The sequence below is a fragment of the Bombus bifarius genome, unplaced genomic scaffold, assembly GCF_011952205.1.
Source record: "Bombus bifarius isolate JDL3187 unplaced genomic scaffold, Bbif_JDL3187 scf7180000007966, whole genome shotgun sequence".
Lineage (NCBI taxonomy): Eukaryota > Metazoa > Arthropoda > Insecta > Hymenoptera > Apidae > Bombus > Bombus bifarius.
This window is the reverse complement of record NW_022884352.1, coordinates 6,754,122-6,780,813: the sequence shown is the minus strand read 5'-3', so window position 1 is coordinate 6,780,813 and position 26,692 is coordinate 6,754,122. Positions and strand designations below refer to the sequence as shown.

General features: G+C 36.2%; 3 protein-coding genes across 3 annotated transcripts in view; 1 reads left to right on the top strand and 2 right to left on the bottom strand.

The window, feature by feature from the left end:
- LOC117208010 overlaps positions 1–10,780 on the bottom strand; it is a 48,231-nt gene extending 37,451 nt beyond the window's left edge. The window contains exon 1 of the mRNA XM_033448805.1: positions 8,107–10,780. Coding sequence (XP_033304696.1) covers positions 8,107–8,309 — 203 coding nt within the window. The 5' untranslated portion in view covers positions 8,310–10,780. The remainder of the gene's footprint in view (positions 1–8,106) is intronic.
- Positions 10,781–18,276: 7,496 nt separating this feature from the next.
- LOC117205270 (E3 ubiquitin-protein ligase RING1) lies at positions 18,277–20,313 on the top strand. Its single transcript, XM_033443504.1, has 4 exons — positions 18,277–18,541; positions 19,145–19,523; positions 19,630–19,932; positions 20,013–20,313. Exons 1-4 carry the CDS (start codon positions 18,299–18,301, stop codon positions 20,228–20,230), a joined length of 1,143 nt encoding a protein of 380 aa, XP_033299395.1. The 5' UTR covers positions 18,277–18,298; the 3' UTR covers positions 20,231–20,313.
- Positions 20,314–21,851: 1,538 nt separating this feature from the next.
- Positions 21,852–26,088, bottom strand: LOC117205279. Its single transcript, XM_033443516.1, has 4 exons — positions 25,663–26,088; positions 23,229–23,507; positions 22,501–22,677; positions 21,852–22,242 (listed from the first exon to the last, which is right to left on the bottom strand). The coding sequence occupies exons 1-4, from the start codon at positions 25,740–25,742 to the stop codon at positions 21,921–21,923; spliced, it is 858 nt and encodes a 285-aa protein (XP_033299407.1). The 5' UTR covers positions 25,743–26,088; the 3' UTR covers positions 21,852–21,920.
- Positions 26,089–26,692: the final 604 nt, after the last annotated feature.

Below are 26,692 nucleotides of genomic sequence, written 5' to 3'. Positions count from 1 at the left end.
CCAGGTTTCAGTTTATCCTGTGATGCGTCACGTAGAGGGGCAGAAAGGACAAACGTGAAGAGTATGTGGTCGATATTCAGTCGTTTTCTTACCATATATGCATGTAAAATAAGCACGAAACAGACACTGAATGATGGATCTAGCTTTTCGAATAGGTAATCTTCGTCACGGACGTAAAACGATTGCAACGGTTGCACGAGTGTTATCGCAGAGACTCAATTCACAAACAAGAACTAACTGCTGTATTAAACTGATTTTTAACGTCGCTTTCGATCACATTTATTCTCATTCTGTGATGTTTACTTGAGAATATAAAAAGATGGCGATCGTAAAATTTGAAAAAGTATGAATATCGAGCTATTATAGATATCGAATTGAAAGAACATCTTTTGAAATAGCTTTATACCTTTATTGTGTATTATTATTGTACTTACAACATATTAAACGCTGGAAAACGATGACGAAGTAGGAATCTCTGAATAATCAGATGAACGTTCGAAAGAAACGAATTTTTAACTTGATCTTCGAATTAGCGAATGCATTAGTTTAATACTGAATATGGCCACAAGGTGGCGGATGTTACCACGACTTTGATTTGGCGGGAACAGAAATACGTAGGTGAGAATTACGTAATTTTGATCGATGAAAGAGACGCTACTATAATATTCAAATATCAATTATAGTCGTGCGATTAAGTCGACGAATGTTAAGATGTCCATCACTGTATTATAAATGAAGTGGCACTACAGACAAGATATGTACTGTACTTAAGTGCAGTGAATAAGTATTATAGAAGTACGAAACTATAGATTTTGCTTACGATTACATATAAGGTATCTTGTTCTATATCTTGTTTGTAGTGTTATACTGCAATCTAGTTTCAGTTCTACTCACTCTAAATATTGCAATCTTATCTATTCTTGAATCGGTAACGTTGGGACTGACACTTAGATGGTAAGGAAGTTCAGCAAAACATGTGACATACGAAACTTTGCATATCAAACTGTATATATTAATTTACGTGTACATGATTAACTATTAATTATGATTAATGATATATTTCCCCTTTCTTTTGTCTCTTTGTTTCATCTCTTTCCTCATTTTGTCTCCTTTCATCTTTCTTTTCCTTTTTGTACCTGTTGAATTCATTCTTCCTCTCCTGTTCCTGTCATTATATTTCTTTCACATCCCTAATAATTCTTTTCTTATCTTTCTTTTCCTTTTCCTCTTTTGTTTTTGCTTTCCATTTTATCTTTTTTTCGTACATTGAACTGTGACTAACGAGATACAATGATACACGAAAGTATTCGAACTTACTATAGGAATTTTTGTATGAATATAGAATATATTATGTTCATTGTATGAAACTTCTTGAAAATTCGTTGGCACTGTAATGAGACACAACAATCGTGATGGTAATAGTAAAACCTGGAATCAACTTGAAAACATACAAGACATTTACTGCAAAACGTATACTTAGTGAAAAAATAGTACACAACGTGAACATTAGTTTTAAATGTAAAATTAGTACCAAAGATGATCTCATAATTGGTGTGTGTATATCATAGTTCATTAATGTACTAAATAATTAACTGTTTAAATACGTGATGATTTTTGCGAAGTGTAGTGTTTTCAATAAACATCTTGTAATTTTTATATACGTTATCAGATCTGTTTCAAATTTTACCAATCACTGATTATTAATTGCGATAGTCGTATCTCGTTACAATGCTAGTGAGATTCCAAAATGTTTTGTATAATGTATACAATAAAAGTTTCTAAAAAGGTTAGTAGGATTTTATTTTAATCTTACTTGTCAATATTATAATCTTACTTCACATTAGAACCACATTTTATTTTGTTCTATCTCGATCGAAAGTAATAAAAAGTGATGATAAAAGAATTTTCAATATCTTAAAACATTTATGAATAATAACAGCAGGTATAAAGAACATACACATAATTGATGAAAGTTGTCATACGAATAACATATGAAAAAGTCTTAAAACATTTAGCACTTATAACATTTATACGAATAATTGATTATAATCGTCAGATTAACAATAGCATTAATAATTCATAATAATTTATGAGTAAGAAATAATTAATAAAAAATTTTCATACGAATGAAATATCAATAAGGGAATAATAAATATGTATATGTAGGCTCGTCTGTATACATATGTATGTACAAAATATAAGTTAATCACAGTTCCTTCGGTCCAGATATTATTTTATTTTGAATTAAAAATTATCTTTCTTCAGCTTTCTATCTATTAATCAGTTGCTCAGATTCATTTATGTTCGTCGAAAAGATACTAGATCATTTGTGTTTACTTTCTATAGTTTCTACGTGCATCTCAGTGTTCAATCTAACATATTATTTTCTTCTTTTTACTTTTGAGACATAATATGTTTATTGTTGAAAACATATCCTTGAGCATAGGTTTTTCAGGAATTTGACGAATCCTATTCGTGCATACGCATCTAACTAGCGACCTTCCCCCTCTCCCACTCCTTGCCAGCCGAAATTCACGGAATAAATCGCGGTACTGGAGTCAGTTAAGCATGGACAATTAGAGAGATTAGATGTACATTTATTCGTGTCACTACGCGACAAATATCTTTGATACTTTTATAGACATTTTTCTACCTTCAAATTCACGCTATCGTTATTTTCACTTAATTGTACGTTTTTCTTTAATACTTCATTATAATCTATTATTTAGTTACCTTCTTTTCTTTTTATCGTTTTTTTTGGTTGCCCCATTTGCCGGTAGCTCGTCTAATGTGTTTTTGAAAGACAATTTGACTTTGATTATTGTTCCATTTACAAGTAATTTTCTCTTTTTATACATTTGTATTAATATTTTGTTCTTTTTTTGCGCAGATTGCAATTGTTTGATTCCGAAGGAAGCTTGAAACTATTAGAGAGATGCTGCGAAATTCGAAAGGACGGGATGGAAGTCAAAAGGACGCCATGGTGATTAACGATAAATTTGATAACTTTTCGTTGAAATGAGGTAATATTTCATTTATTTTAAGGAAGGCAAACGTATTTATATGTTTGTTTCCCTTTTTTAGTTAAGTAATTGGTAATATTTATTCACTATGCGATTAATTCCATTTATTATAAATATTTTGTGATATTAACATAATTAATATCTAATATAACAAATTCTAAATTTACGGTTAATTAAGAATACTAAGATGAAAAATGCAAGATTAAAGAAATTACATTTTTCTTTCGAATATATTAAATTATGTTTCCGAAGAAATTGAAAAGATTATTTAACATAAATATGACATAGATTTTCTCGATTTTATCTCATTTGAGTAAGAAATTCAAATAATTTTTAAATTTTGTTTCATTTTTCGTAAATTGTCTGTAATATAATATTGACTATTAATTTCGTCATTTTAAATAAATTCTATTAGATTCGAGAAACTACGCTATCACAGACAAGTTTGAACAGGTTCTGCGCATCGCGTTTTTTTTTGTATTGCGCAGCTTTGTTTAACGGTCAGAAAAAGTGCGCCATGTTGCATTAGAAGGAAGTCACGTAATGCATAAAGTATTTGAAGCTGCAATGGCGGACATTCAATTTGGCGGGTAATTTTCACAAATCAATCGTATTATGGAATATTCACATATATACACATATTTGACAATAATAAAAAATGTAATAAAAAAAAAATTTTTTTTTTTTGTTACACATTCGTTTTCGGTAGTAGAGTTGCAGGTCTCGCAAGAGGATAAAGCCTTTCCTGGAGTTCAAGAATGTAAGTTTTTCGTACACTGCATTTTAATTTATTTATCGAACTAAAATCTTAAAATTTTGCTATTGAAATATACAATAAGAATGTTTGATATCGTTCAGAAATTGGTAGAGACTCAATTTCTGCCTGTCGTTGTTGTGTTAAAGTTCCACTTTTTATATAGTAATTAAACTTTATTAGAATTTCAAATCTTTTTATTATTAAAATTTGACGTTTGAATAGAGTTTTATTTTTCATTGTTTTAAGTTTTCTAACAATCACAAGTACGTTTTCAAGAACATCTTACAATATTTAACATGTTTTGTTACAGGTTTTTCATAACTTCCATCTTTTTTTCTCTTCTTTGGGAAGGATGTAGCTGTGTTTTAAATTTATACATGTAAGAATCTTTGCACATTGTATTTTATTATTTTTATTCTTTGTATTTCGCTGTAATTATTATTAATTAAATACTAAAATCTGGTTTTAAATTTTTATATTAGAATTTTAATTTCTTTTGCTATTAAAGTTAAGTCTTCATAGAGTTTCATATTTTATTTGTGAAATTTTTTTTACAACTTAACAACAATTTAAGTATTTCTAAAAATAAATTATAATAATTCATATTTTGTTAAAGGTATGCCACTTCTTCCCCTTCTTCCTGTTGCCTGGAAAATACCTAGTGTTGTTTCAAAAGCCAAAAATGTAAGTAACTACTTATTTTATATTTTATTTAAGTCGATTTTTTATATTTCATGATAATTATTATTAATTAAAAAATAAAATTTGATTAAAAATTTGAAAACTTGTAAATTTTTCATTCCTAAATTGAATATTATTAGAAAAAATATTTATTTAGTAGAAATTAGTCTTTTATCATTTCAAACTTTTAAAGTAATTAACATCGTCATTACGAGTAAATTAAAATATTCTATGCTTTGTTACAGTTTTCTTCCATTGAATTCGACGATTCCAATTTGATAATGGCTTGATGACGAACTCCCTTGGATCAGAACATCATCGAAGGCAATATTCTTCACATCTAACCGTGAGTCGCATGTATTTGTGTTCCTCCGGTCACTCAATCACGTCGAAGGATGAAAGATCCGAATCGACACGGGTGATTGGTTGTATACGTAAAATTTTTTACGATCATAGTGACCGCGGGTATTTATACCCGTGAGTAGTAATATTTTTTGTCTATATTTTATTTATTAGTTCAGGATAGGTTTTCTTGCACACCGCGTTTTTAAATGTTGATGATAATGTATATAATATATATAAGTATGATATTTACATACTGCAATATAAAGTATTTTGTATAAGTAATATAATGTTGATAATAATATAATAATATATTATGTTATGAGATATAATTGGTATATATATATGCATATGATTGAAAATTTCACAATATATTCATTATAATTATTTATGAAATCGAAGTATTTTGTAGTGAAGAAGTCTGATACCCCCAGACTTCGTTAATATGGAAACTCAATTATGATTAAAGTTATTATAATGCTGATAAAGATTATAAATGATATTTATTTTAATTTTTACTTTACGATGGTATAGAGCAGTTTTATCATTTGAGTATACACAGTATAATTTCAGTAAAATTCGGAATATGAAATATGAAAGTATATGTTAAAGTATAACTCTGTCTGTCCGTTATGACGGATGTTATCAAATTTCACGTGCAAGAAAACATTTCGCGGCAGGCTGATATCAGAATCAAAACAAGTTGTGAACGTTTTTTTTGTGTTTTCAAAGATGTGTTTTGATAAAGATATCGCCTGAGGATATTTTGAGTAATAAAGTTCATTTAGAATCCATTGTTATTCATTGATATAAATATTACTTGCTTTGAATTTTAGTTTATATTTAATAAATATCTGTATTCTTCATTAATTTCCTTCATTCTAGCTTAATAGTTTAATTGTTCATTAAAATAATAAAGTAAAATGCAGTATAGAATTATTAAAATTTGAAATGAAATTAGATTGCAAAATCAAAGAATATTAGCCCGTTAGACAGAAAATATAATAGATAGGCTAATCATATTTTTAGCATAGGATTTTCAGGTTTAACCCCTTCCATGTTCATTGTCAGAATCTCACTCACGTGCCCAGGTGCTTCTTGGGTGGGAGGGAGGCAATGGGCATGATGAGTAGTCTATAAGCTTAACAATTTTTTCAGCGACTGACGTTGCGTTAGCGTATCGTGCACGACGTATTTTCCACTGTGTGTGTGTGTGGTTAAGCTGTGGAATTGCGTCGTTTCTGCTATTTATTATAATCTTGAAATAGTTATGGATTCGGAAATATGAATCCAATTACCATTGGAAATAACATTGTTAGTAAATAGGTATAGTGGATGTAAATATTAATATTACTAATCTCAGTATTAAACTACAATGATAATTACATTGAGTAAAATCCAACCTATTCCAGTCAAATTATTTCTTTAGATGATATACATATACATGATTATATACGATTATGGGTATTTAATTAAAATTGAAATTTAAATATATTTGGATAATTAAAGTTGAAATATACGGAATATTTTTACGCAATGGTCGCTAGCCATCGTCAGTCGATTTCAGGGAAATGGTACGTACTTTAGAGTGTGAAAGTTGTATGCCAAACTCGGGTGTCGGAGGCGTCCCGGGACGTCTCTCTAGTGTAGGCCTTTGCGCCCGGGTTATGTATGAGAACCGTGGAGTGAATGTGTTGGTGTGCTTGTTTTGCCATTTTTTCAGGTTTAAATAAAGGTTTCCGGGTAGGATAGGTAGCATATTTTCTGGTATGAGTGTTAACTATAAGTAGGTAGGGCCGGGCAGGTTGGCACAGTCTTTCGTCGGGTAGGCGCGTTTTCGCGTGTCCAACCTGTTTCAGGAAATTTGATTTGAAAAATTGACGGTGAAGCTGACATCACGAATGGAGCATACCATTTGTCTTGAGCCTTGCCTATCGATTTTTCGAATATCGCGGTCGTGGTCGCGAATGTGTTCCGAAACGAACGTTTATTACTCGAGCTTGCACATGCGAACGGACAGCGGTCGCTATGATCGTTGGTCGTCCATGTGCGCTGGGAATAGCATCCGCGATTTATCTTTTTATTTTACCTTTATAAGTTATTTTTTATTTTGCGATTAGAAAGACTCGAGCCTAGATTTAAGTTTCAGCGGGCATTGCGCCCGAAGAAAGAAGAGGCTATGAGCCGAAGAGGCCCGGCAAACTGCCGTTCAAGAGGGCAACTACCAATGGTTCTCCATCCTCTGGATCATCCAGAGCATGGAAAGTCATTCTCGTTACTACTTTGTCACTATGCACGCTTTTAGTATTTGTAGTAGTAGTAGTAGTAATTCTTTCTTTTCTTTTTTGGCAGATGTATATGTCGGTCCATCGTCACTTTGGGTAGATCGCGGCTTTTCTTATTAGTGTCGCGAGAGATTAATTACGGGTTGAATTAGAGTTGCGAAATAATAACGTGCCTTTTTATTAATGTCGCGAGAGAATGATTACAGTTTGAATTAGAGTTGCGATAAAATGATAATCGCGTCTGTTTTAGAGTTGCGAATTACGATATCGCGATTATCTTTTGCAATTTTTATTATGAACTTTTAAAACTTCCTAGAGAATTTATACGTATCAGAATTTATCCTTTTCTATTGTCGCGATTGTTTTAATTAGTTTTCTAGTTAGAGTTGCGTCGATGAATGATCGAGTTTTTGAAAGTAGCTTTGCGCTTATTATGCCCAATCTCCTCCCACTGGAAGCATGTTCCTGCTCCTGCATCATCAGATGCAGTTTCACCAGTAGCCTCTTATATGGCTGCGCTGGACCGTTATTAGTGTTGCGAACATTTAAATCTGAGTGCATAGATTAATAGATATTAGTGTTGCGCAAATAATTTACACGGAAATATTCTTTTCTTCTTCTTTCTCTTTCTTTTTTTGCCAATAGTGAATTAGTTAATATTGCAAATATGATGAAGCACTCGTCGCGATTTGATTTTGAGAATTTTCTATTTCATAATTACATATAGTAAATTAAAATTTGCGGAATAGAATAAATATTCCACTCACGGTTTGTTTCCGGGGATTGTATTGAGTGGATACTTTGATGGCCCTTCTGGCTTTTAGAGTCATTTCTTTTTCAGCTCCTTTTATTACTGTATATTATACAGAATCTGATAATAAGGTTTAATTGTAATTCTAAGTAATGTTGTCATATTCTTCTATAAATCACTAAACAATTCGTTAAATACCTCCCTTGCATTTATATACAGTTCCTTACTTTCCTTCATTATCCGTGATATGATAGAAAACTGACTTACCTGTCGAAAGTAAGACTGTCTTGTCCATAATCACACGTGTTGCATCCGCTGCACCTCGATGATAAATCAGATTCTCGATCGGCATCATCGGAGCGACCATGTTCCTTTCGATGATCAGTTACAATACTCCACGTTCTATGGATAAGGTAGAATAGGTAAAGCGACTTGCTTCGTTGGCAAGGCTGCGATCTTGTGTTCCCCATTTTATCAGTTGTCAGTATTTTTCGACGTGTAATTCTTTATTTATCTTGACTTTTATCGCTTTAATCAGTTCTCAAAGAAGGTTTGAAATTTCGAGAAAAGTAAACTTTCACAATTTGCGATCATACGAAGTAAGGTAAGAAAGCACTTGTTTCTAGTTTCTTCTTATTTCATATCTTTATAGAGTTTCTTCCATTCTCCTTATTTCATTCATTTACAGTTCCATTCACTTTTATTTCCTTAGTTTAATTCGTTTTAACGCTACGAGATACATTAACGATATGCACCGCGTACACAGTGCTTTTTGTAATCCTCTTTGCTCGCAAGATTTTTCTCCTTATCGATCAGATATCTTGCGCGATACGCCCACATTCCTTGGACAATGAGGAATTTTTCTCGCGCGATGTCTCACCGATATCACGCTATCTCCAGCATTGTCTTTGCCTCCGCCAGCGTGCGTTCGTACTTGCGTAATTACAGGCTTGGCTGACCCCTCGAAGGGTGCATTTATAAATTAGCTGCGTGTGTCTACCCTTCTTTCTCCATCGGCGGAAGCGTTAAAAGCACGTCCTCGTAACTTTATTAACATATCTCGACATGCAAATCCATAAATTATCCCCACGACTTTAACACGTGATCGTTTAAGCGATTTCTATGTCGTTATTTGTACGTTTCTATCGGGTGATATACGAACAGTATCTTGATTGCATAATGTCATCGATGCACTTACACGTGCACCCTCGGATCGTGCTCGGTTGAAACTTAATTTTTGCTTAATTACGCCTCCATTAATTAGAGTAATTCGCTCTACGGGTACAATTATAGTCTCGTTACTGATACCGGTACACACGTCCTTGCTACGATTCACGCGACATATTATCTTCGTGTCGTTAACGTCATTAGTGTCACAGTAGCCGGTGGCTCGACGATTCCCATACTTGTTGCTCGTGTATTGCCATCATGTACGGCCCCCGTTGGCGCACTCGGATGGAAAAGAACGAGTTGCTTCGAAACGCGTCCTGTCGCGAACGTCCACAGCCATTCATCTTATCCAGTGGCACATTAGACCTTTCGTCGTGCAAATTTCTTTCAAATCGATATAACGGCGTCCCGATGGAAATTTCGAACGATTCACGATTGCACACGTACCACGCGGAACGAATCGAGAAGTCTTATCGTTCCATGCCGATTTACAGCGATAAGAATCTAATGAACAGTTGGACGAATCAATTTGTCCGAAGAAAGTAAACACTGTTCGCACCAAGTGTTAAAAGAGGAATTGATTAATCGATGAATGACGAATGACGCGACGAGCGGAACCTCTGTGAACTTTTGCAAAAACCCAGCCAGACGGTATGGCTAGAAAACCTAGTGATCCACTGACACGCGAAAAATCGTTGAAACCGTTATTACGCTGCATTACGAGCTCATTCCGACGCAGGGAGCATTTTTCCTCCGTTTAAGGCAACCGATTTCTTACGCCTTTCTTTCTTTCTTTCTTTCTTAGAACTGTTATCCGTAGTACTGTTCGACTTGTTTTCTCTCAAACGACCGAGATCGCTAATGATTCTGTCTCTTTAGTAAATAGATCAGACATTCTTCTTACACGTGAATCCGATTCATAATAAATCAAATCTCATGGTATAAATATGGCAATATCTGCCGATGCTATTTGTATCGTAATATTTACCAATACAACGAGTCGTCACAAACCGTCTAGTTGAACCATAATCTACGCATTTCGATCGCTCGAACGGTCTCGTACGAGGTCCTCGCCGATGCGTGTCGCCGGTTTAATTGCACTGAATTTCTCTGGAACGCGCGTCTCTGTTAAACGTAAAAAACGTTAGCTCTAAAATCGAGTGAAACTTGTCGAATGGCCGAATCCGTCTTATAACTTCCTGTCCACTGGAGAATCACATTTCACTTTCTTCGACGTCTGTGTCACGCGTCACTGCCGCCGACGTTTACCACACACTTGGTTTTCAATCGTGTTCCTCCTTTCTCGAAGCAGCGGGCGTTCGCTAATTATATATTTTCTGACGTAGGTTGGAAATTGGCGCGTGTACGCGAACCCCATAGGTATGTATCGAAAGGTCGGTAAAAATCTTTGCACGAGAGGCTGCAGAGGCATTCACCGGGCGGGTTTCAACAGCCGACTGCCAACTCGTGAATGCCCCGAGGTGCACGTGTGAGCATCGCCTCTCTCCAACGAAGCTCCTCTACATCCCGCCTCGCGGTCGCCACCGACGTCCAAGAGAATTCACGAACCGCGTGTGGGTCAAGCCACGACCTACGTCGCACCAGTGCCCTGTAGGTCGCATCGAATACGCGTAAACAAGGCATCGATTCACTGGGTCAGCTTCCTCGATCTATTAACCCTTCATGGTCGTACGTTGATCTGAACTTTACATTTCGTTCCGCTCTTCCTACTTTCGACAGTTATTCGGTCATTAAAACGAAATTAACTTGTTAATCTTTCGTGATTCTACGTACATCTGAACTTTACATTTCGTTGCATCTTTTTTTTTCTGATATATGAGATGTACACGTATGTAGTCTTTTATACTGAAACTTAATTCCATACAAAGGTACGTATGGCAATGTAGGTTATTTGAACGAAATTGTTCAATCTATTAACTTTTTATGGCTTTACGGTCGACTGAGTTTCATCTTTCGACTTATTCTTTTTTCCTTTTTAGATACAAGATATATGTACTTTTTTATACTAAAGTTTAATTGATTACAAATACGTCGATGTAGATTATTGAAACGATATTGATGAATCTATTAACCTTGCGCAGTTTTGCGTAGATCTGAACTTTATGCTTTTTTTTATTCGTTTAACATATGAGAAATGTATACTCTTCTGTGTCGAAGCTTAATTCGACACAATTATGTCAACGTAGATTATTGGAACGAAATTGGTTAATCTATCAACCTTTCGTGGTTCTACCGTGGTTCTACTTTGATCTGAATTTTTTATTCTTTTATTTCCAACGTATAAGATTTATTCTTTTGTATTGAAGTTTAATTTGATACGAATATATCTTTGCAGGTTATTGAAATTACATTGGTAAATCTATTATTAATTGACAGATCTATTGGTAAATCTATTAATCCTTTGTAGTTCTACGGCAATGTGAACTTTGGATGTCTTGTATCTTTCTTTCCTATTTTAGTATATCCATAAAACGTATTTCTTCTGCATTAAAACTTAATTCGATACAGAAATATGAATCACTTGCAATGTTACGTCAAGTTGAACTCTGGACATTGTTTGCCGTATCACATTTCCTACTTTCGGAATGTAAAATAGTTTTTTGTTGTATGAAAGTTAAAGCTGATAGAAGCCTGTATGTTATTGAATCTCGTTTTTTAACATCTGTCTACGACAGAGGATTCCAGGAATTTATTTAATATTTCTTTCGTCACTATTTCTCTTACCACCATAATTGTGCAATTACATGTTTAAAGAAATTGGAAGACTCATAGATAAGTTACCTTAACTCTTACTTATTCATGCAATTTTTTGCATATCTCTGATTGATGTAACGAGCTTCTGTAAAGTATCTACACTATTGCGTTTGAGCAATTTCTGCACATTATTTCACTGCTAGATCATTAACAGAAGAAATGAGAAGCAACTGATAGAAATTTCTGTAGATCTTACTGAAGATCGACAAGCCTGATAAGATCGAGATAAACGATCGAGTAAATTGCCGTGTGATTTTTTCAGTGTTCATGAGTTTGTAATTTTCATTGGGGAAAAGGAACGCGATGGGCGTGTAATAGGAAACTGATTTCGAACCTGGTGGTTGGATTAAGGGTGAAAGTAAATTGTTCGTTGGTTTGTCGAAGAATGTTTATTCGAAGGGGAAGCCGGCGTCGATCGCGGTTCTCTCGATTTACAGGCATCGTCTGAATCGCGCTGGAACGTCGAGGTAAAAGGTGAAATTCCAAACGAGTCTTCTTCATCGCGAAACATCCTCGGAACATTAATAAGACGGCTCGCAAAATAGATACTTCCTCGCTGCGTAATTCGCATCCTGCGAGTGAGTCGGATAGATTCGGTTCGTTTTAATATGCGAGAGATTATCCTGACCATCCTCGAAGTGAATGTACAAAAAAAAAAAAAACAAAAAGAAAAAAAAATGAATGTTACCGCGTTTGTTGGTTTTCACCGAAGATGAAATCCGTTAGTACCCAGGTCGTGTTGATTTTACTGTGATTTTCTAATGAAAGGTAATCAAGTACCGGTGCGGGATAGAATTGGCAAGAAGCGTGGTTTTCACGACTGAAAATGGGTCTGCACTGTAACAGACACGCGAGAAAGACCCCTTTAATCAACGAAGCAGGAAAACCCCGAAGAAAAAACGTTATTTTCACTAAGCGATTTATTATTGTTTGCAGAGACTGTCACTTATTATTAGTCATTAAGATTCATCAATCTTTCCGATTCACAATATCGAACGTGAAAGGGCGATAATATATCGTTTAATCTTTCTCGGCAAGTGTTTCTTCTTTATCACTGAATATTTTAATAACTTCATCTTTTAATCTTATGGCATTTTGCCTTCAACCTTATGCTCAACCTTGATGCCATTTTGACTTCGATCAAAAATTGATTCTTCAATTTCGCGCTAATCTAGTTGGATTCATGCGATCTTCCTTAATCGAAGATTCCCGGGAAGCTAATAATTTACGGTAATTGCACTGCCGTGTTATGCAATCGAAGATTATAAGATCGACACAATCTATGTATATAAATATAAAGTAATATCCGCGGTGTTAGTGACTATCGTGACGGTAGATCGAGTTTTCTATTTGACGAGTACTAATAACCCGTGTAAATCTCGTAGCGGGACCAACAGGTTTTCGGCTTAAACACCATATTTTACCGTGCAATCCTAACACCGAAAACGTAAAATGGTCTATTTGTACATTATCGTTCATAAGTATTTTATAAGTATTTTATAAGTATAGGTATAAGTATATGTTATATAAAACATTTTAAAGTTTCCTTAACGCTATAATGAGAAACGAAAATATATATAGAAATTACAGGATATTTACTTCTAACATACTATTAATACAAAATTAATGCATATTAACTGTTTAAACGTTTTTATAGTCTCTATGAAATGTATATACTTGTACCAAGTATCTCATAACTTTCGCGTACATCTTCAGATTTGTTTTAAACTTTACCAATACAATCTTCAGCCTTATTACAATGCTAGTGAAATTTCAAAATACACATGAAATTTCAGACACACATATACATATTGATAAAAGAGGTTTCTACAAGTATTTGAATGCTTTCGTAAGTTGTTACAATGCAGTAATTTGAAAGTATCGAAATACTTATGGACAGTAATGTATTTCCAGATTGAATAGAACGTTGTGAATCTCTAACCAAAACAGATCAGTCCGTGTTCCGTGCACAAGATAAGCGATTGCACTCGTGTATCATTCGGTGAAAAGAAACCGTAGCTACTTCCGGCTTCTTGTGCAATGTCGGGAACAAGGAAACGCTATGAACGTACTAATGAGATGGGTCTTGCAATTATTATCGCACGTCGCAGCGATTTGGCTCGTAAAGTCGCATTGCGACTCTGATTCTTTGTCTTCTTCTATACGTTATCGTTCATCGTTTTTCCATTCATTGCTGCAGATGTCTGATCGTAATTATAGATTCAAGTGGTCGCATTTTTCAACTCTGTTACATTGTTAACAAGGTGGAACCGGAGCTCTTGATTATTTATATGATCCACTTAGGAATAATCTAAAAATTTCAAGGCTTCTCCGCTATTACAATTGTATACAATGCACCGTCAGATTTATACGACTGTAGGCAATTTTTTTAATCGTAAAATAAATTTTATGTTCTTTAGAACCTGCTATACTGATTTCCTCCATACGTATTTAATTTGTTTGGTTGCTTGATCCTATACAATAGAACGTAAGATTTATATGATTATATGGCTTTTTTATTGTAAAGTGAATTCTATGTTTAAAGCCTGCTATACTGCGATCATTTATTTGAGCAGGTTTTTTTTGTTTCATAAATTTATAAAGACAATTGCCTGTAAGAGATTTCACTTTTAAGTCACGGTTAAGTGGCAATTTCAAACGTCAAACGAAAGACTGAAATTATAAGAATTCCCTATAATTTAATACATTGAAGAAAATTACAGGCACTCGATGTTCCCTTTATTCCGAATGGCTCTCTTATACAATTCTCCTATAAAGTAGAGGATAAAATAAAAAAAAGACAAAACGGTCTTGACAGCCGGTCGTTAAATTCCAGGGAAGAAACATAAAGTCAGAGTACAGATCTAAGAAAAGTAGGCATACCGAAAAATACGTGAAAATGTAACGCCTCGAATATGACTGAAATTCAAATAGAAGTTTTTAAGGAAACGCCGTTTTAATCGTGTTAGATCAAATCGAAATAGTGTAAAGACAGAACCAGCTTATTGATTCTTCGTATCAGAGTCGCGCAAACTATGTCCCCCAAGCTAAAACTTCATTTTCATTTGATAACTGATCGTAACCTTTGCGTAATCGTGTCGTGAATGAAAGCTCGATCCTTTCACGCGAGGTAGTGACCTTTCCGGTTGCGAGAGATCGTCTCGTAGGAAGCGTAAAACGTGGCTGCTGGTTAATCCATGGGTCAGGATGGATCCAACGTGTACGGTGATTCTTCTGGGTCAGATTCACGCTTGACCTGGGCTGAACGGATACTTGTAACCATGTATCAAGCGGCAAGAACACTGCTCCTTCCGGATGCTTGCGCAATGTAGGGAACAAGGAAGTCGAGAAGGAAATAATAATTATTACCGTCTTACAGTAGCAAATCGTTGTCCGGCGAACGAACGAATCGTTGGAGCATTCACCGAAACTAAATCGAAGCTTTTGCTTTCGAATGCTCGGAATAACAGCAACAGATCCTCTACAGCAGAACTATACAGTAGAAATTTGACTTTGTCAGGAAACAAACAGTTTATACGTGTGCTACACATGTGTAATTAGAGTTAATATTATTATGCTCGGATGAGTGAATTCTACCAGTGAAAGTTCAGATAAATAGAGTTCTATTGTAAGATGTGATTATTATAATGGCCCAATAGCGAATCGTTGTCATATTACGAAGCCATTGGAGCATTCATCGATATACTTTTCTATATCGAAGTTCCATACAATATAGTATAGTTGCATACAAATATATCGCCATAGGTTATTGGAATGAGATCGGTTAATCTATTAAATTTTCTTGGTTCTACATCGATCTGACTTTTACGTTCCATTCTATTTTTTTCGTTTTATCTTGCAATTATCATGCTGGTACAGTAGCAGATCGCAGTCATGCAAACGGATCATCGGAGCATTAACTGAAACTAAATGAAAGCTTTTACCATCGAATCATCGAGCACAGATCGCTTCTGTATTAAAACGCGCGCGAAGAAGATCGCGTTGTTGGTTGTTTTGTAACGTTCGCCGATGGGATCGATAGCCTTTCACGTCGATCGCTTCGGAACGATCGATTATAAAACGTTTCAACGTGGTCCATTTGGAGAGTCTGCGCGGAGCTTCTTACACGCGATTTACCTCGAACGTTTTCAAAATTATCACGTGATGAATATCGTGAATAGGAATCCAAAGATTACAAGGTTTTGTACCGGAAGCATAGTGAATCGGCACCATAAAAAGATATTGTTCGAAAATTACAGTGGAAGACTTAGCCCGATGGGCGTTCCCCGCGAGCTTACGTAAAATGAAGATACGATTCCATGAGAAGAAGCGCATGCACAAAAAGGATACGTAAACCGTACTATAATATCTATAATACCCGTGTGACCGTGGTTTGGCATCGCTATGTAGGCAGTACACGGGGAGATCGTGGCTGGGAATTACGTAAGCTTCGCGAGAGAAAGATTGTCCGCTAGAAAGCATGTCAATGTAGCAATCTGGCCGTTTTTATATAGTTTTCTAATAGCCTGTCTCTTGTTCGCTGTAATTCTTTGTCGTCACGCTCCGACCATCGAAACTAGAATAAATCGATAGTTTTCATTCAATAAAATTCCTAATATCAGTTGAAAAGTATTATGGAATTACAGAGTATCGGAAATATCAATTTTCCAGCACGTCGTTCAACCTAGATTTTTTTCAATCGGACGACAGAGAGAAAGAGAACACGGTGAACGGTTAATGCGTCGTCCTTCGCCAAAGGCAAAGAATTAAATCGAGTTAAAAAGTTGACGGAGCAGGATCACCGTTAAGTGGAACAAGGTGTCGCCCCGTATTACCTTCGCCGACTGACCTATAAATTTCGCATACATTAAAATATGTTTAGTCCAATTTTTACGAACGAACACACCTTACGTCGTCGAGGTACATACGAAAGGCCATCAGCATATTGATGGTTTTAAATATCTAGGTTCGTTGAACTATCACGAGGATAGAGACAGCTAATTTTTCAAATTCTATATAAACGTTCTTAATGCTCCTTGCATATGCCTATAAATCACTCCAGAAATCTGTCGATGGATTTCTCGTTATCTTACGATATACTCTTTAACTTGCCTGTTTTGCATCGAAACTGTACTAGTATTAATAAGAAGTTAATGATATAATTTGACATAAGTCGTATACATATGCATATTTTCCGTAGTATTTTTCTTTTGCCCGTCGAGACGAGCAGTAGCAAAAGATGGATAGCACTCGGTCTAGTGATTGAAGACGCCGATCGTATCGTCGAAGAAAGGTGATAAAACACGTCTTCCCAATAAGCACCGACAGGCGCAATTACGGTTATCTACAGTTAAGGTCAGGGAAAAAAGGAGTTCGGGTCTCGTCGGTCTAGTTTGCCATGTTAGATCGATGCGCGATTGCACCTCTGTACTCGTTCGCTTAGAAAGATGTATCCAACGCGTATGCGGCGATGGCCGAGCTACGCCCATCTTAGACGGTATTATATACCGTTATATTATTTATAACGAGGAAACATATTTTGCCTACGCTTATGCGCCTTCCCGCCCTCTATGCCTGCATTTTCTTCGCTTCCTTCATTCGCCACGATCATACGATCGTACTTTCGTTCGAGTGTTAATTGCAGTTGCAAAGACAGTATCGAGTCGACCAGTGTTATTTATAAAGCACGACAAGTGTCTGCACCGATTAGTTTATCAACTTATATCGCGGATTATTAAACATCTTTGAATGCGCCCGCTGCTTAATAACAGGAACCCACTTTATCGACCTTCATTTTAACGATCTCGTTAAATGTACCTTGTCTGTGGTTAAATCTATATTAATTTCCCACAGTGGTTTGCTGGACTGCCTTTTTTTGTCAAGGATTTTATGTCTTTTTAATCCATTCTTTCATCCTTCTATTTCTGAGATTATAGATTCATATGTAATGGCATGCCAAGATTTCCGATCAGAATACATTTTTAACTTTATATTCGAAAGATGATATCTAAAAGAATTTTAAATAATATTTGGGTATAAGAGTATGATTAAGAAAATAGTATAATACACAAGCACTGTTAAATGATTGTATAACATTACTTAAAATTATTTTTAATAATAATAAAAGAATATCATTTTTAAAGTATAAAGTGAGAAATCTCTCTGATCAGAAAATTTTATATGCCACTGTAGCGTTTCCTTTCTAAATCTTTTAATTTCTTCATCTTGTGTCCTGTGTTCAATTACCTCTCACTGTATCCACTGTGACTGAACCTATTTATTATGCTAATTAGAGGATGCCATGTACGGATAAAACAAAAGAAAGAAACCCAGGAAAAGGAAACGAGGAAAAGCATCATAGACAACTTTTTTCGTAGTCGCCCGCTTTTTTAACTTACTGTCCGGAATCGCGTTTAAAACTTCACAGGGATGCCGTAAGATGGCGTTAGTAAAATTCAGGTGGCTATATGTGGTGTGTACAGGCTTTTCAGCTGACGGCTAGTATGTAGTCAAGATGGCTTCCGCGGAGCAAGTCGGCCTGAATAAAACTTGGGAATTATCGCTGTATGAGCTTCATCGTACGCCTCAGGATGCTATTACTGACAATACAGAAATCGCAGTTAGTCCACGAAGTTTGCACAGTGAGCTTATGTGCCCAATTTGTCTGGATATGCTTAAAAAGACTATGACTACCAAGGAGTGCCTACATCGTTTCTGTTCCGATTGTATTATTACGGCACTTAGAAGCGGTAATAAGGTACGTGTATGTTCCGGAATCGTTCTGACGATAACTATTAAATATATGATTACTCTCGAGACGAAGAGTATCTAGATACTTCTTGTTTCACTAAAAAATTGATGTTAGTACTTGGTCAATATCCCGTCGCTGTTCCTTTTTCCCTATATATTACGCTTTTATGTAAATACTACTCTATCTTTTTATATGTAGTCTTAGATCATGCAGTCAAGTGTTGAAGTAATTTTTTAACGTATTTTCAATCTATTTCTGTCAAATTCGATGGTTTTTGAACTGCACCGTAAATAACGTTTCATATTGTGTGTAATGTTTGTGTCTTTATTTCGATGATATTAGTTAGAAAAGTAGAATGTTCTGTTGATTATTGAATTTAGATTTCTGTTTTATTTGATAATGCAGAAAGTTGTGTTTATCCTTCATTCTCTAAGATAGTTCATAAGTTATTAGTTTTGAATGTTGAATGAAGTTGATTTGTTTTGTTTATTGGCCTTTGTGACAGTGATTCTGATTTTATCATTTTGAGATGGCTATTAGTGAGTTAAATTACTGGTAGAGATTAGGTTGGTTTTGGGAAATATGCAAGATGTGAAATTCTGTTTATAGGAATGTCCGACATGCAGGAAAAAATTGGTATCCAAGAGGTCTCTCAGACCAGATCCTAACTTTGATCTATTGATTTCTAAGATATATCCCAGTCGTGATGAGTACGAGGCACACCAAGAAAGGGTACTGGCAAAACTGAACAAGTCGCATTCACAGGCTGCACTGGTAAATTCTATTACAGAGGGGATCAAATTACAAAGCCAAAATCGTTCTCAGAGGTCTAGGAAGAATGCTAACGAGTCAGAGAATGCTAACAACGCGACATCCTATAACAATTCACAAAATGCAAGTGCCCCGGCAACACCAAACGCTACAAATGCTGCGAATCAAAGTGACTCGTCTCAAAGTACAACAGGACCTTTAAATAATAGTAGTGGAGGTAATTTAAAAAATTCTAGTCGCATGTAGCTTGTAATAGCTTTACTGTATCTGCTTGGATAGACTGAATAGATGGGCCTGTAGTGAGTAAAATCGCCAATTTGCAGGTACAACATCCAGAAATTCCACCACGCCATCGCCGAATCCAGCAAATCAAATTCCCAAACCTCCGAAACGACAGAAAAGTTTACAAAATTCCGAGAATGACTCATCTAGTGCAGAAGCTGAAACCGGTGGTGGTGATTCCATGGTAGACACAGAGGGTGAAGGTCCGAGCGAGCCTTTAATGCTTAATGAAATCGAACTCGTCTTCAAACCACATCCTACGGAAATGGCCGGAGATAATTCACTCATAAAAGCTTTGAAGGAAAATAGCATTCGGTACATCAAGACGACGGCGAACGCGACAGGTGAATATTCGAAAAAATCGTACGGATCTAAGAAGGCTATCCAGAGAAGATCAAGAAATAATCCCTATTAATTTTTATAGTGGATCATCTGAGCAAGTACCTGGCCATGCGGCTAACATTGGATCTGGATACAGAATTATCAGAATCGGATAGGCTATTGAATTTTTGCATATACATAGCACCATCGCCTGGTCAATTAGTGGTTTTAAGTGGATCTCAAACGTTAAGACAGGTGAACGACAAATTCTGGCGCGTCAATCGACCCCTGGAAATGTATTACTCATGGAAGAAGACCTAGGGAAGGCCTCGAAAGTATCAATCTGATGGGAGCTAACCCTGTCAAGCTCTAAAAATAGAAAACAAAAAATAAGAAAAAAAAAACATTCATACTACGTGGAGTACAGAGAAATACAGAGAAACGTATATTGTTATCTATCAAAAATTGATGAATATATTTTACTGTACTTCAGTAGCCTTGGATTATGTTCAAGAATCGGGAGAGGTACAAAGATAACAAGTTTCTCATGATAGTGGGCAGTGGTGCAATTTTTCTCTTTATGGGAGTGGTTGCTCGTACATTTCCTGCAAGGGAACAATAGAAGGAACGGATAGATTTTTAATTGAAGCTTTGTATAGCAATTTATTCTAAACGCAACAGAATTCAGTCCCTCGGATATACAAACTGCCATTCGCCCGATTCCATTGGATTATGAACGGATCTATGAATTTTCGTGTCGCTAAACCGCGAACTGCGTATAATATTCTCCAGACTATGTCCTTTTTTCACAGGTGTAAGTTAATCCGATGCGTCCAGTTATACGATACTTGAGCAAATTGATGGCCTCAATGGTTAAGTGACTTATTTAATGTAAGTCTCCGATTCGCTGTGGACCATTCTGTACAGTTTCACGAAGAAATAAACTAATGTATATACTACTACTCTTGTAAGACAGGCTATTTGAATCATAGAAAGAAACACAAATCACGTTTTCCTCTTAGAACTGCTCGAAAGTTCTTCTTTCTTGTTTCTTTATCCTTTTAATTCATCGAAGTATGATTGATCAGCTTTACTTCCTTATCCTCCACAAAATGCTCTTTGATACGAAAATCTAATTTTCGATCACGTTAAAGGTACATGAAAAGCGTCTTTGGCTTAGTAGGCGGAATAATCGATAAATGCCAACCCCATCCTGCGCCCTCTTGCAATTCCACTGAACCGAAAACAATGCGAACACTCCGCTCGAGTTATGCTACCCTCTTTTAGTAAACGGGAAACCACGTCGAGTCATTCGTTATCCTTATGATACCGTATTGTATTATTTTTTATATCAACTATAATTCTTCACCGTTAAACGTTCCCATACTTTTTTCTCTATTCTTGTTTCTTTTAATTCGTTTTGACAAAGCGGTAATTTTGATGGATATTCCTTTAAGAGGTTATTGAAAAGTATTCTGCGAATGTTCATTTTTATTACTATTATATCACGATAATACGTAAAAAAGAAAATGTTAGAATTGAGAAGATCGGAATAGACGGAAGTAAAGCACGTAGAGTATCCGGTAATTCGTCACCTAGTACATTTCTCGTCCTTTCGCAAGATCCCCATCATTAATTAATGAATTCATAACAGCGTTAGATTCACACCAATCTGCTAGCCCATAATTGCAAAGTACGCAACCGAGTAATAATCAAGGCTTCTAATTAGCGTTGGAAATGAATTTCTAGACATATTCTCCATCGCGCTTTAGACCTTGTGATAACGGTAGAATCATTAATAGCGAAATGCTAATTAGTCTATTTCTGTCTAAAAAGACTGAATACTGGTAACGAGCGAACATTGTTACGAGTTCTTGGACTATTGCATCGCCTGAGAATTCTACTTTACGTCTTGGTTGCGCTAGTTAATATACAGGAAATCCATGTTTCTATTTATATTCAGAATTTCTTTTTATTTTTCACGTACTCACGAGCAACACCACTTTACAGTTCAGCGTTGTTGGAACGAGACTAATTTGCTTGGTTTCTTATCGAGAAGTATTTGATTGCTTTCCTTGGAGTCCGTGTCTTTCGCTTCTGTTACAGAAGACGATCCATTAGACAGTAAATTCATCGAAGATCTTTCTCTCGTTAGAATGCTTATCGCTCCATCGTCTTGGAAATTTTCTCCATACCCTGCTTCTTCGTCTTCGCTCCATTCTTCCAATGAACTTCTCTCAGAAGAATCCTCTTTGAAAATATCTCTCGCCTTCCCTTCCTCGGCGTTATCCAACCTCTCCTCGAGAAGTTTGTAAACCTCGTCCGAGGCGAACCTAAAAATTCAAGTCCATTAGAATATTAGAGTATTAGAGTAGTAGAAGACAGTATCGATCCAAGCCTTCCAGAATTTCTTTTTCGATCCTATTATATTGGATATCGTCCCTCCCATTTAGTGTCTCGCGTTACTCATTTTCAACGGAGAAAGAAACTCATTATAGTGGTTCAGAGTCTATCCTATTTTCTGGTAATGCGTGCAATCCCACCGGTAACGAAATAGATGGAATGACGTAACCAACTGGAGGAATACTAACGGCATTTTATAAGGTTCCTTGTACCAGAGCGGGAATCCCGTGGGATTGTATCTTCCATCCGGAATCGAATTCTCGGTCGGCAATGAATGCAGCTTGAAATGCGCCGGTTCGACTGTCTCCTCCAATAAGGCTGACACTTGTCGCGCGTATTCCTTCGTACCAGCTGTTCGTTCCAGTCTGGGAATTAATCGCAATACAATTTTCTCATGTCTTAACTGAATACATAGCGGCACACAAATATATTTATGTACTTTCCTACTTATCCTATTATAGAAAATTGTTACGTACATATTGCATGTGTTAGATAAAATATTTTGAGATTTCATTAGCATTATAACGAGGCACGATTGTCGTGCTAATATTGATCAAACTTGAAACCAAGTTGACAATGTATATAGAAGTAGTAAGATATTAATTGCAAACATATATTTAGTAAGAAATTAACATACGGTATGAATACTCATCTTGAACATATAACAAAGGCAAAGATGATGCCATTGAATGTTGAGGCATATTAATATAACGAGCAATGGACTGTCTAAGTACTTTCTAAGTACTAAATTTTTGTAAAGTACATACTTGCATCAAATACGTATCTTCTACGAACATTTTCGGGTTTGTTTCAAACTTTCCCAATATTATCACGACAGTCGAATGTGAATCGATGTCACCTCTCGAGAATTTAATTTGGTCTCACTAAATTTCATCGTGTTTCCTCGTTCACTTACTTTTGAACCATCTGCCTGGTGAATTCTAGTCTCGGCGTTGGTTTATAGCTAGTGGATGATGGACTGGTAGAATCCAAAAGACTTCTCACTCTGCCAGCTCGTGGTTTGTTCGATTTTTTTTGGATACCATAAAAGTTTCCAAAGTGCACCGCAGCATCGTCAGGAAGGTTCGTGGTTAATCTAGTATCTTTAGCAACTTTGTTGTTCTTCGCTAATTCCTTGTCTGCGGCATTGGTCGAGCTTTTCGAGAAGTTGGACTTTTGCTTCCTTCCTTGAGACCTTGGAACGATAATGATTGCGTGTAAAAGTAACAACGGTGTCGTTACGCCGGATGCGTGGATGCGTGTTCTCCACGGACTCGTTTGTTCGTCGTTACGTTCGTTGAGTGCCTGTTACTTTGCTCGAATCGTTTACGGGGGTCGCGTTTAACCCACTTATACTCGAAATTACACGGCTTGACATTTTAATAAATCTGGACTAACTGCAAGAAGTTACTCGAACGACGCGATAAAAAAGGATAAGCTGGGGAAACGAGTTTTCGAAACATCGATTACGCTACTTTAAAACCGCGAGCCAAAGTTTCTGCGATTATTTCGCACGATATAGTTTAAGTAAAAACCGTGACGGTGGAGGGCCATTAATTGACGATTACCGTGAAAGCACATCGTCCAATATAGAAGCTACTTGTTCATGTAGAATAATTTCGCTGCTCCTATAATTAACTTTGTGGATAAGAACGTCAGAAGAAAACAGGACGTGTGGCACAAATGAGCTGAAAAGTACGAAGCCACTAAGTATGAAACGAACCTTTTAATCCAGTGCTACCGTTTGATCATCCACGATTGACATACGTACCGTTACGGAACATTTATTTCCGTTACGTCGGTAAAACGCGCGCAAACCGAGTGGTATCGGTTAATTCATCGTGACAAGCAATTTGCGAGAAATTACAGTGAATAGAGAGAACGTCGGCCGAACACAGGAAAAGAACTTTGCAAGAGTCGCGTTAACCGTTTCGGCGACAATCGCGTCGAATTGCATGAATTATTCATTGGAACTCGAATTACGGACGTCGCCTATGTAGCCAGTATAATGAAACTTTACAATTTCCTGCCAATATGCAGCCGGATTTATATGTAACCTGGGATGAATCGGAATGGAGTAACGATGACCAAGAAACTCGATGTTGAGGTTTAATTCGACACGCTAATCCATTAGCTGTGGTTTCCATTTGAAGGATTATAACGATTCTTGGCATTGATAGCGGTTTAGGTTGAAAGGCAACAATTTATAGGATCAGCGTCTTAAAAATTTTTATTCTCAGAAATGGATAAAACTTTTTGTACGTCGTGTCAGACACGTTTAATGAATGGTATTTTATGTTTTGTGAGAACTTGTAATTTGAATAAGCTAACTTTATTCGCTTCTTCATCAATCATATCTGAATTCTCAGATAAGAATATACAATTTTACATATTACATTGGTGCACGTGATACGTGTTTCTTTCACGTTTGAACTTGATGAGCCAAACTTATCCATTTACTTTTAATCTATCAACGCAGTAATTATCAATCGCATCAAGGAGGAAGAAATTTATTATAAATCACGTATATTCAGTATTGGGGAAACTTGCGATTAAAATGTAACTGTACTTGTAATAATCAGAATATTTTTGAGATTGTTATGAGATTTGTGAAGAAAATGGCGTGCAAGATGTTGGAAGCGTAAATTTAGTATGTTGGGAAGATTAAAGTCTTTCTCTATTTCACCTAATTATTTTCTAACGCAGAAATTGTTTTAAAAGAAACCGTAATAGCTCCATTTCGGGAATTTTCTAATGTTAGAATCTTACAGCTAATATCTCTTATAAATCTGAAGTAACGAAACTAGTTCACCGTTAGAAAAATGCATTGATTCATGCAGAATTTACTTGGATTTATTTGGATCGCTATCGAAGCAACTACGGGATGTTAAACTTTTATTCTAAAAAACGACATTTCATATACACCAGCCTAATAATAAAAGAGCTATACGTAATCCTATAAAATTAATTTGTGCAACAAGTACAGAATGAACTGGTTCATTTGTGCCGCTATTAATGCCAGGAAGCGGTAAGAAGAAAATGTAAATTTTGTATCATCGATCACGACCTCCAGATGAGGATTCTTTCATATTAGGTATTTTAAAAATACCTTTTGATTAAATACACTGAAAGCGATTAAAATCTATGGAATTATATGTATAAGGAGAAAAGGGTTGACGCTTGATGGGTTAATTACAGTAATTTTCTCCGACTTCCGCTGTCTTACTCGTGATCACGGTAATTCGACGCGGTTAATTTGAAATTCTTTATCGCGTTTGACATATTTTGATTTATATACGAGTCCTGTAACTCACTTTTGAAATTTGCCGATCAAACATGGTGATACGTACAGGTTATTCGACATGGTGGATTTCTTTCGACGATGCTCGGAGATCCCTGTCGCTGATTTTACTTCAGATTTATGGAACATATTTTCCTGCAACGACTCGACGAATTTATCCCATTAATCGGATTATAGTCATCGATAAAATGTCCTAAACGTTGATTTTTCCTTGTTTATGGACACGTCATCGTCTTCTTCTACAAATTACCATTCGTTCGAGAGAAAGATTCTCAATAGCCAAGCTTTGCAAGGGAGACGCGAAGTCATGGTTACGAGATTAAGCCGGGGAAAACACGTAGCAGAAGCGTTTTAACGGAATTAGATTGGTACGCGTTGCAATCGTTTTAATGGCAGCTACATCGATAAAAGGGGGTTACTTTATTTTCACGTCGCAAACGCAGTGTACTGCTGACCGCAATTAATGAGAATACTCCTGATCCAGAATCGTGATAGATATTAAAGAATCGTAATTTTATCTCGGAATGCGATGTAGAATGCGATTATCTAAGAAGATATAACCTCGAAGGAACGAGACACAGGGTTTCTTTACGATTTGGTTATACAGCAGACTTTCTCGATTCTTTTCTTTCGTGTTCGTCTGATTTATTCGACCTATCAGTTAATTTCTTTTCATCTGTATCGTAACGAATCGCACGAGGAGTGAAAGTGTGGAAGAAAGAGAGAAATCATAGTAGCACGAATGTTAATGAGTGTTTCTCCGCGGTTGGCGTAGCACGTGTCGCGCAGATATTCTCGAAACAAAAAGACGGCAAGTCCGTAGAGTACGTTGTCTCGTTTTTATGACGCGTTAAGAAAGCACCATGGAGCGACTGGTCAGTCTACAAGAGGGGGAAAAAGGCGACAAGGGTGTACTGGGAATGGGGAAAGGTCGGGCAGAGAGCTCGTGGCATGTAGTCGAATGCATCGCGGTTTAAAAAAGGGGAATAGAAAGCGTTCGCTTATTTACGATCGAAAAGAGCGAAGGCTCTTCTCGAATTCGTGCATGGCGCGCGAGAAAAGCGAGCAAAACCGCCACG